At 37.7% G+C, this 12,019-nt stretch overlaps 1 protein-coding gene across 4 annotated transcripts; it reads left to right on the forward strand.

The window, feature by feature from the left end:
• Positions 1-5,330: 5,330 nt before the first annotated feature.
• LOC130808660 (organic cation/carnitine transporter 7-like) lies at positions 5,331-11,706 on the forward strand. Of its 4 annotated transcripts, XM_057674114.1 has the most exons (7): positions 5,331-5,405; positions 5,517-5,633; positions 6,387-6,655; positions 9,469-9,706; positions 10,303-10,828; positions 10,920-11,122; positions 11,216-11,706. In XM_057674114.1, the coding sequence occupies exons 3-7, from the start codon at positions 6,387-6,389 to the stop codon at positions 11,465-11,467; spliced, it is 1,488 nt and encodes a 495-aa protein (XP_057530097.1). In that variant the 5' UTR covers positions 5,331-5,405; positions 5,517-5,633; the 3' UTR covers positions 11,468-11,706. The 4 variants fall into 4 exon arrangements, with proteins under 4 accessions (XP_057530097.1, XP_057530098.1, XP_057530099.1 ...); XM_057674115.1 differs by lacking the exon at positions 5,331-5,405 and having other exon boundaries at positions 5,497-5,633; XM_057674116.1 differs by lacking the exons at positions 5,331-5,405; positions 5,517-5,633 and adding an exon at positions 5,712-6,160.
• Positions 11,707-12,019: the final 313 nt, after the last annotated feature.

Below are 12,019 nucleotides of genomic sequence, written 5' to 3' on the forward strand. Positions count from 1 at the left end.
GTGGCAGAAAAAGAAATCAATAAGGGTAGATATTCAGGAAAACTAGATGGAATCCTTTGGTTAATAGCTCTACGCTCGCCGAATTTGAAAACATATGGGAATCGATTGTGGCTACCTGGTTGATTAGGAACACCAAAGGTCGTTTGATATTTGGCTGGAACATGGATTCCACATAAAGAGAAATTTGTGCGTGCATGGAAAAATTATTGTTTACACATGGGTAACCAGACTACCAGCAAAGTTGAAAGTCAATACTCGTCTTTCAAGTATTATCTTGGTAGCGGTAATAGCTCATTTGATACCCTGTTTAAATGGGCACACGCACAGATAACAAATCAGCAACCGAGGATCCGACAAACGCTACAGGAATCCATGAATTCTATTTCAAGGTCTTTGCGACATAATTTTTTTAGACCGTTATATCGTCATGTATCCCTTTTTGCCTTGGAACAATTTTTGCTTAAGCATAACCGTATATTAGATTTGGGTGATTATGTATTTGACAAGTGCGATTATGCACTTCAAAGCACCCATGGATTGCCATGTGCTTGTTTTTTCTATTTGTCGATCAGGTCACAAGGTTCGTTGTATTTGGTCATCCATTTAGGAGAACTTTAACGTAAACAGAGGTAGGAGCTGACACCAATGAAGGAGTAGGGCACGCAAACGCTGACGACAAAGAGTACTTTCAATCGTTGGTTGATGAAGTGTTAAAATTCGATCCCGCAGTTGTACGACGCTTGTCTCAGGTACTTTAAGATGAATTACACCCTGATGGAGCCGATATACCTGAGCCACATGCAAGTCCACCGAGAAAAGGAAGACCAACGACAAGCAAAACCCTAAGGAGAAATAAAAGCAACTTTGAATACAACTAATCATCTTCTCGGGGGCGTGGGTCTAGATCTTTATCCCGTAGGAGATCTAGTGGTCGAGAAACGCAATCCTCAGTTGGAATTAACTTTAGTTTCAACTTATCTAGTACATGACTTTCCTTTCGTTATTCACATTAGTTTATTACAGCTGAATCTTACTAACTGTATTTTTAATAATTGCAGATGGTTCAGCAGGTCGTGATTTTTCAGTGTTTCCATAGCCCAATCACATTCCGCTTATTCTCCCTCCTTACTTGTTTGATTGGATTGATGTTATAGGTAATGGTAACTGTGGATTTAGAGCTATTTCCGTCATAGAGTTGGGAGGCGAGGAGGCATGGCCTCTTTTACGACGTGCAATGTGTATAAAAATGCAAATGAACAAACAACAATACCTACGTGTGTATCTATCGGCAGAGACGTTAGATAATGCTATATTCAGTATTGGTTCACATAGCAAGGGACCTGCACCGTATATTCATTGGTTGGAAGCACCAATGGGATTTAACTTTGCAGCAACATTTCTTAACATTGGCATTGCGTACTATGGTTCTGCTGACGGTAATCCCCATTATAACTGTTTTATTCTTCCGTTAAAGAAAGCAGCGGGTGTGCATAGTGTAAATAAAGTTATACATATTTGTTGTGCGAATAGAAATCATTATGTTCAACTATTAATGAACGATGATTCATCTCCACTGCCGCCAGTCCAGTGATCATGGAGAGAAGCAGTTGACAATTCTTGTAGACATTTAGAAACACATTTTCGTAGCAGGATTTCGCTTTGGAACACCACAAGGTAAAAACACCGCTGAAGATGTTGTCAATTTAGATAGTCCATAGTGTAATTATTATGTACATCAATATTTAGTTTAACTATATATGTAGATAGAATTCAATATGTAAATCAAAAATGTAAAAAGCATTGATGTAAATTAATAAAAGCAATATGTATAGAAGTTTAGAAATACAACACTACTCCAACAATTAGTTTATAATTACAAACACAAGTAGCCTATGAAGAGCCTTGCCATTCGACAAATAAATCTCTAACTTCATCAATGTATAGATCGGCAGCCTGTCTTTCCCGGGAGCTCATATCTACGACAGCAAGCATCCTCAGCAATGGCGCGATTCGACTCGGAAATTCATTTGCAAACTATAAGAAAAAAAAAAGTTTCAACAAAATAATAAATAGCATATAAATAATACAAACACATAAAAGAAAACAAATAAATTGAAACACTAACGTATTCAACTCTGCTATTTGCTGGACCAAAAACGACACTCGGTCCTTTGTCGGGGAAGAGAAATGGGTGGGAGGACACTCTGAACTAGTCAACGTAATTAGGATCAGCCTCTGATGGAACAGATGCCCGACAAAGTGCCTGATCACCAACGCAAGCACAATAGGGGAACCTACTCCATGCGTCCGTGTAAATAGGCGGAGAAGTAAAGGTCACGGAATAGGTACCCTATGCTGGTCACAGAGCGTGGTTAGGTCTCATAGAAGCGTGGGGAATAGCCTACACAAAACCCAGTTGTCTCACTGTCCTCTCAGGCAAATAAACCTCGACGATATCAAAACAAGTGATACCCCTGATATAGGCGGTGCATGGGTGCTCATTTAACAATGCTCTGGGAGAAGTAACGTATGGAGTCCATTCCACCTGCTTACAAGCAAAATTAGCATAAACAAAATAATCTAAAATTAAAATAAAATGTATAACAAAATGTGATGTGATGTACAAAACCTGAGTTTCCGTCATGGAGTCCAATATATTCCTACAGTCTCTTAGCCTGCTGAGGTCATGATATGGCTTCAGCGTGGACCACATCTCAACCCTGGTCTTATTAGGCACATCAGCTTGACGAGGATGGGGGCAAAAGGTCAGAAAGTACTCGTAGATCCATGTTTGCAGCAATGTTAGACAACCAACAATGGTCTTGCAACCAGCCCTAGATGCCATTCCCAATTGCCGATACAAGTACGCCAGCGTCACTGCACCCCAAGCGATCTCATCCTGATCGGCATTGAAAATTAGTATAGGGTGAGGTCGCATCCCAGTTCTGGTCTTATCCGCCAGCAGTGTTGAGCCGACAATAGCCATATAAAAGGCTGTACACTACGTCTCCAAAGCCTGGGACCGATGGCACATCTGCATAACTTCACCAACGTTGATGCAACCGCTGGTGAAGTACCCTTTCCTTCGTAGCTTCGACATGGGCTCCTCAAACAAACCAGCCAGCGCGAGCTTCCACTCACCGTCAGCAGGTTCAACCGGGAGTGAAACTTCAATACCAATGTCTAATATGCGTTGCATGTCGTGCAACATAATCGTCATCTTTCCCCCCAAGGCTTGTGGAAGGTGTTCGTATCCGGCTGCCACCTCTCTACGAAGACCGATATTAAAGCACTATCAATGTGTTGGCTAGGTTGCACTAACACGGACACGGACACGGACACGACACGGGTACGGGAAAACGCCAACTTAAAAATGGCGGACACGGGGACATGAAAATGGTAATATAATAAATATATCAAATTAAAAATAATTTACAATCTTCATTTGATATATGTAAATAAACACTTTAAAAACATAAAACTCACATAAAATGCAAATAAGTACCAAATAAACAACATAAGTATCTAAATATAGTCATACACACCCATTTCATTTTAGTATTTCACTTCACTCCCTCCTTTCTCACACCCATTTCCTCCTCCAAAAACACCTAAAAAACCCAACCAAAAACACCCCCAAAAAACCCAACCAAAAACACCCACAAAAAACTCAAACATAAACACCCAAATTCCAATCAAATTCCTCAATCAACCCCCAAATCTTCTTCTTCAATCTCCTTCAAATCCAACAATGAAGGTGGATTACTGGATTATTCGTTTGTGATGGTCTGATGGCGTGGTGCGGGAGTACGGCGGCGGCAGTGGAGGTGGAGGAAGAGTTGTGTAGAGTTTTTAGGGTTAGAGTGAAAGAGAGTTGAGAGGAGTGAGAGCAAGAGAGGGAATTGAGACTTTGAGAAGGAAGGGAAATGGGTATTCAAGACTCAAGTTACTGTATCAGTGACTTTTGAAAAGGGAAATGGGTATTCAGAATTTCAATTTTTTTATTTTATTAAATTTTTTTTTAAAAAAACGTGTCCGTGACTCTTGCCGTGTCCCTTGCCGTATCCGTCGCGTGTCCTTGCCGTGTCCGCGTGTCCGGAAAAATATTAAGATATTGGACACTTCATTTGGCGTGTCGGACACGGATTTTCGCGTGTCCGTGTCCGACACGTGTCGGACACGCGACACGTCAGCTGAAAGCCATGTCCGTGTTTCGCAGTGTGTTGGTGCATAATGTGTGGTAGCCAACTGAGGGGAGTGGCAGGTAAAACATCGTACAGCTCATCAGACATATCCCGCAGTCCGATGATCGCCTCTAGCGACTTCTTTCTACTACGACACTCCAAAATCGGAGGCGTACGCTCAGAGCCCTCAAAAATTACTTTAGCTATGTGTCCCCCATAGCTGGGTATTAAGCGCGCATCAGTGGGGCCCCCAGGCTGGGGTGATGTGATCAACCAGTCCGTTCCAGCGGACTGTGATCACCTGCTCTCCCGTGGAGGCGCATTGTCAACGTGGCTGTCTCCTGCAGGATCATAAGCGCCTGCAAAACTAGGGCCTGCACGTGTAAATTACCGGTATGCCTGCGGACGACAGTCCAATCGATTGGGTGACCAATAGAAGCTTCGTACTCATCATCATCATCATTATCATTGGCACCCCCCTCCCCCCCCCCCCCCACTACTCTGGAGGCTAGTTTGGTCATCAAAACGAGTGCACACTTGGTGCAGCGTACTCGAACATTAGGCCTCATTGTGTTTGGCCTCACTTGGTGCGCGACTCCCCCCTTTTATTTTTTATTTTTTATTTTTAATTAAATTTGTTTAGAAATTACCTCGAATTATTGCTTGCGTTTTGAATTTCTTAGCTTTAGCTCCACAAATTTTATGTGTTAATTTAGTGTTTTTGTTATTTGGTGAGGTTGGAGTATATATAAGAAATTTTAAGTCCAAGGATAATATCATCAATTTATTAAGATAGGGGTGACGATAAAATGAAAAGGGTGGCGATGTTTAAAAATTATGCTCCAATTCTCCTATTCAGATTTAATGACAGTAAAGAAAATTATAAGAAAGCGTGAAAGTAAATGCATTTCTATGACATTAATTTTTAAAAATAAATTGCGCCTCTAAAAAATTAAGGCTCCAAGTCATAGTGCTTCAGAAATGAAATGGGCCTATAAAAATGTTAGTGACATATATAGACATGCAATAATATTTTTCAAAACTAACATTTCGACATAATACAAAAAGAAAAAAAAACTTAAACTAATACATGGAACACAATTTAAATAAAATAAATTGATTTTAAATACTTTTATTATGTAATAAGTTGTTGTCGGGGACGTGGTAGAAGCAAACAAAATGATCCACAAACTTTATTCAATAGAAACAAAAGCATCCAAGGTAGTATTTGTATATTCTGGATTTTTTTTTTTTTTTGATATTCTTTATTTGACAATAGTATATTCTGGATCATTAATACTTGTAATCATCCCATTAATCTACGAAATTTAGGATTACGTCCACAAACAGCTAATTGCTGAACTACTATAAGACTGCCACATAACCCATCTGCTTTCTTTCTTACCCGCTTCATTCTCTAGTCACCACCACGCACCAATTTCTTACAAGGTATGTTTTTTCCTTTTTTTTTTTTTTTTTTTGGGTTTATTGTTCTTCATAATTCTGCTTCCTTCTTGTTCTTCCTTCATAAAGTCATAACAATTTTAAAAAGTTTGTCGATCATAGATAAAAAGTTAATTAATTTTCATAAATTTAATGCCTGATTTAAAGTTCCTTTCATCTTCTGAATAAATCGGACTTTTATTTGGCTTTTGATCCCGTTGACCATTGATTAGACTGATAATTCTTTATCTAGTTCAATTAAGGTGTTTACAGAGTAATGAAAATTACACACAGATGCATTTATTTTGTTGATTATAATAATTATGAACATAGTTATCCGGAAATGGAAGATGTCATTATCTTTCCCGTGTAAAGTTTTTTCTCTTTTACATGTGAAAGTAATGAATTGCTACCTTTTTTTGCTGTTAATATCCCATTAATGTTGTTTGCACATAGTTTGACATTCATATCTTTTGGTGATTTATAAGGGTATTGTTCATTGTGTGTTATACTCTGGCAAACGACTTATTTTGGTAAGGGATAATTTATTTTCATGGGTATACAAAATCTGTATTTTGTTGTATTTATTTGGGTGCAAATGATTGTATTGTTGGGAATTGCTAATTTAATGCCCATGTCATTGAGGGAGTATATTGTACATTTTGAGTATTTTTAATGTCTGTTCACTATTTGTAGTCCTATCAAAGAATGTATTGTTGAGATGATTGTAATTGGTTTTGATTTTTTGTTTACTTGTAGATGGCGGATCGAACCGAAATTTATAGCATGGATGATGCTCTTTTGAGCTTAGGATTTGGGAAATTTCAATCCCTGGTCCTGATATATGCTGGACTAGGATGGATTTCAGAAGCGATGGAAGTCATGATTCTTTCATTTGTCGGACCAGCAGTACAGACCGAATGGAACCTTTCTTCGGAGCAAGAGAGCCTTATCACAACTGTGGTTTTTGCAGGCATGTTGTTTGGGGCATATACATGGGGGCTTGTTTCAGATAGATTTGGAAGAAGGTATATCCTGTGATTTTCTTTCTTCTTTTTGCTACTTTTGCCTTCATTTGTCTCTTGTAAGTTTTATACTTTCGTGCCACCAACAGACTTAAAGAACTTTGTTTTTAGATGAATTTTAAATAGAACTATAGAAGGATGTAGTTTTATTTAGAACGAGAAGGTTGTTGTTCAAATAGGTAGAAATAGCATGTTCATACTCACTCCATCCATTTATTTTGCTCCCTCAACTTTTGGGGCGAGTTCTTTTGGGTAGGGTGGCAGTTAAAAGCGATGGATGAAGTATCTCCATAAGAACTCTACTAGTCAAAAAAGAAAATATGTGAAATAAACATCTTGATGTATCCAAGGATAACCAAGCGCTATTGACTGATTTGCAATCCCATTTGCCCTTGGATTCACAATTTGCCAAAAATAAGCCAGAATTAGATCAACGTTACCCGTATGCTAGTCTCAAATCGCAATTTGTATGAGGATTAGTCAATTAGGCGATGCTGCTGCCAAATCTACAAAAGCATGCTTCCAAATGTTGTTGAGCTTTGCAACTTCATGTCCTGTGTTTATATCTCTTTATTATTTACTTGACCTTGTTTAGCTCGTTAAAGATGTTGCCTAAACTAGATGTATTATTGCTTGATTTAAGAAATAAATTCCTAATCAAGGTGATTTACAATATCTTATAATTAGGTTAGATTACTATTTTAGTATTACGTGTGTTTGCTGTTTTGTGAATTTTGCAGATGTGCTGAAAATATTTTCGCTTTTCTGTTTCTGTATTTATTATATACTTAAGTTAATAATTAGGAGCGTTGTTATTGCCCATTATTAAAGCCCATTATATAAAACTATAGTTGCAAATACTTTCAAGAGCCATTCTAAGTTTCTAAAATTTGATGCTTCCATTTTGAGCATTGTGATGTCATCATGATAACGAGGAACAAACAATTTTGACTTCTTGTTGGTATGAAAACTATTCTTTCCGTCAAGTTATATCCATAATCACTAAGATGAACTGTGGCCTCACTTGCATGGTATGCTAGCTTTAGCTTGTTGTATCAATTGTTCCTCCCCTGCTCCTTGCTTTTCTTGGTTGCTAAAGTGTTTATGTTTCATGTAGCATCTATTTTCTTGAGAAAGCTTTTAAGCTCATTAGAATTCTTACTCGTAGCAAATTATAGCAAATTGCCTGAAAAGTGAAAACTATGGATTTGTTCCTCTTTAGTTTCCAACCTTCTCTAAACCACATTCATTATGCTTAAACAACTGGAGACCCACTCATGCATCTCATGACCTCAAGTTATTATTGTGTATTACTCTATATAATACAACAGTAGCAGAGTTTTATTAGAATGCCCAATGTGAGGGATTTAAATTTTTATGAACCTTAAAACTTTTTTAGATTAGTAAGTCAAAATCAACATTTTTTTTATAATATTTCTGAAGAAGCTGTGCAGCCTTTCTTCTATAGTGATAGGACAACCATCCCAATTTTCCCAATTCAAGGCACACTGATAAATGTCACATCAATCATGATAGTTAAGTGTGTGTTTCATCATCCATATTATTCTTCTATCATCATCAATTGTGAATGATCAAGTGTATTGGGATTCAGAAGCATAAACTTTTGAATCTTGGATTCCAACATAAATACTAATAATGAGACCAATAACAAGGTTGTTATTGTCTTACAGAACATTGAAGGGAAGGCATTTGGGTAATGATTATTTTTTGGAAAGGGTAAAGTAACTAGATAGCAGATTGGAAGTTGATTAGCATGTCTCATATGACAATATTACATTGCCCTAATGCCATTAGCTCTCGTTTAGGCAGTATAATGGGGTAAGAGAAAAGCCACCTTACCCTTGTAAAAAACCATGAGGCATTTACAATTGACCCTTGATTGCAAACACCACCAACTTCACTTAACAAAAAAGTGCACATCATTTACGGTTTTCAAGTCAGAAGTTCAGGTGAAACAAGGAATCAGACCTGATCTAGGATCCCCAGGAGAAGGTGGTTCGACTTTCCGTGTTCTCCTTAGTCCATACTCTTGGAAAGAAAGCTAATAAAGACAAGAGCCTTTCGACCTTTCATCCCTCACGAAGAGAGCCTATTATCTAAGCGGTTCCTTTAGTGCTGATTCCGATGTCGGTATTAGCAATTAATTATGAAGTCAAACTGTGAGACTGCAGGAAGAGCTCAACGTCTCTAAGAATCTTGTTCGATTGTCAATTTTAAACCACTATACGATTTCTTGAAAAACATAGTCAGATAACAAATGGTAATTTTTAATTGTAGTCTTGTCCGATTGTCAATCTTAAACCACTATACGATTTCTTGAAAAACATAGCCGGAGAACAAGTGGTAATTTTTAATTCGTAATCTTGTCCGATTGTCAATCTTAAACCACTATACGATTTCTTGAAAAACATAGTCAGATAACAAATGGTAATTTTAAATTCGTAGTCTTGTCCGATTGTCAATCTTAAACCACTATACGATTTCTTGAAAAACATAGTCACATAACAAATTGTAATTTTTGATTCGTCTTTCACTCGAAGGAAAATAGATATTAATTTAGATCCGATCTTTACAGGTGGTGATGTTCTTGATGCCTCGGGTCTAGAAGTGTAAGGTTTGTTAAAAGACCAGAGCACATATGCATTCGATTCTCAAATGTCAAGTTGTTTAATGTTGCTTGTCAACAACATTTCCAATTACCTTTCAAGCTTGTGCTTTAGTTTTATTTTCTTAACCTTATATACTTGTAATTCTAAGTTCTTACCCAAAATGTCTTCTTTTTTCCTATGTTTCAGGAAAGGGTTTTTGGCTACAGCAATGATTACCTCTATAGCTGGTCTTCTCAGTGCAGTTGCTCCTAACTATATCATATTAATAATGTGCCGTTGTTTGGTTGGCGTTGGTGTGGGAGGTGGTCCTGTATTATTGGCTTGGTTTTTAGAGTTTGTACCTGCACCAAGAAGGGGTACTTGGTTGATTATTTTTCAAGGATTTTGGACTATCGGTACAGTTATTGAGGCCGCTCTAGCATGGGTATGTTATTGATTTTTCTATGTTTCTTTACTCTAAATAGATGACATCTCTTATGTTCACATTTTGGCCTTTAAGTCTAACTTTTGAAATTAACTGTTTGCATAAGAAAAAGGCTGGTTATAGCAATATTCAAATACACATCCATCATCATTCTCTAGCATTAGTTGTTAAATTCTTTAATCTGAAGCTTTCTTGTAATTCAGTTTTCATGACTGGTTTCGTCAAGTTTTATCTATGGACACCATGTTCGATCTTTGGTTAATTTTTCCTGAATAACTCTTATTGATATTAAGACTGCAATTTGAAATCATGAAAAATATGTCTAAAGTTCTTAGCTGCATTTGTAATTTTTTGGATATTATTGGTTTTGAGGACTTGTGGAGCAAACCCAAATGTATACGAGTACTTTAAAGCTGCGCAAAGTAGCTAAAAACCTATTTGCTAGAAATTTCTTTATTTTCTTTTTTGGATCGAATGTGGTTGGTTGATTTACCAAGTACTGCAAGGATAAAACTTCCTATCACCAGCTGTTACTACCACATACTTGAATGCCGTTGCCTTGTTTTTTCTGAGTTTGTCTGCATCTGTTTTGGCAGATCATTATGCCAAGGTGGGGATGGAGGTATTTACTTGGTCTGTCTGCACTACCTGCTTTTCTTTTGCTTGTCTTCTATGTCGTGGTGCCTGAATCTCCAAGGTACTTGTGTCTAAAAGGAGAAAAATATGGCGCCTTGCAAATTTTGGAGAGAATATCTAAACATAATAAGAGAGAGTTGCCACCAGGTGTTCTTTGCACTGATATTGAAATTGAGCAATTAAGTGGTCTACCTCCGGAGCGTAAACCATTGTTACCTAGTGTACATGAAGCACCCACACCTTCCAAAGGCAATGAAGCTCATACCGGAATTCTTGAATCCTTGTCGATGCTTCTTTCACCGAAATTAATCAGGTCGACCTTGCTTTTGTGGGTCGTATTCTTTGGAAATGCCTTTACTTATTATGGCCTTGTGCTACTGACCACCGAGTTAAATAAGACTGATAGTACATGTTATCTGAGAAAGCTAGGCTCAGAAGAGGTTGCTGATATTAATTACCGTAATGTCTTTATTACCAGCTTTGCCGGTAAGTAAATTGGTATTTGGTATTAAGAACTTAATATAAATCTATCGATACACAATTCAAGCGACTAAAGTGTTGTTTTCAATTGCTTTAGAACTTCCGGGGCTTATCCTGGCTGCTGTCATTGTCGATAGACTTGGTCGTAAGGTTTCGATGGCAGCTTTGCTGCTTTTGTGTTTCATCTTCATGTTGCCGCTGATGATCCATCAGTCAGCGGGACTAACAACTGCTCTTCTCTTTGGAGCTCGAGCGTGCATTATGGGATCCTTCACACTTATGTTTTTATATGCTCCAGAGGTAAGTCACTATAATACAATTAGCTCTTAATGATGGTTTCCAAGTAGTTGTGTTTTGAAGCCAAGTGATAAGTTCCTGTATCTTACAATGCAGATATATCCAACTGTTGTGCGGAGTACTGGTGTTGGACTTGGGAGTTCGATGGCAAGAATAGGTGGAATGATTGCTCCTTTGGTGGCCATAAGCTTGGTACACGGATGTCATCAAACTCTTGCGATCCTCCTGTTTGTTAGCGTCGTATTACTTTCTGGGATATGTGTCTTGTTGTTTCCTATTGAAACAATGGGTCGGGAGTTAACTGATAGCTTTTTCGATAGTAGTACCTACGAGCGGATGGTATCCTAAGTTTATGTGTCATCAGTGTCGTATTTATTTGTTCACACCAAAGCTTATGAGGTCGTGGCCTAGTGCTCAAAACCGAGGTCTTGAACACATTATGTTCAAGATTTCAATTGGATCATTGTATTGATTTTCTAAATTTTTAAACCCTTAAAGGTAAAAGTAGGATATTTCTTGTAGAAGCGGTATGATGTATGACTTGTTCTTGTTTGTTTGTTTAATACAATAAGATCAATTTGTCCTCACAAGTAGTGTCACATCCATATATTTTGCTCAACGGAGTCCCGACTCTTGGGATTTGAGAGCTTCATGAAATCAATGAAGAAAAATCGAAGGAGGAGAGAGGAATGTGAGAGCGAGGTTGCTTTAAATTTGCTATATTACATACGTTGAAGCAAGACATTTTCGGGTGTAATGTAGCAATTTTTAAGAGAAAGGACTTTTCATAGCTTAATTTTAAGTTGAACTTTAAGCATCAATGCCTAAAGGTAGGAAACGGAGATGCATCAAGCATGATTTGTATATTTCTTTGTACAATTGCGTGTGGTGAATTTATTT

This window comes from Amaranthus tricolor, chromosome 3 (genome assembly GCF_026212465.1).
Source record: "Amaranthus tricolor cultivar Red isolate AtriRed21 chromosome 3, ASM2621246v1, whole genome shotgun sequence".
Lineage (NCBI taxonomy): Eukaryota > Viridiplantae > Streptophyta > Magnoliopsida > Caryophyllales > Amaranthaceae > Amaranthus > Amaranthus tricolor.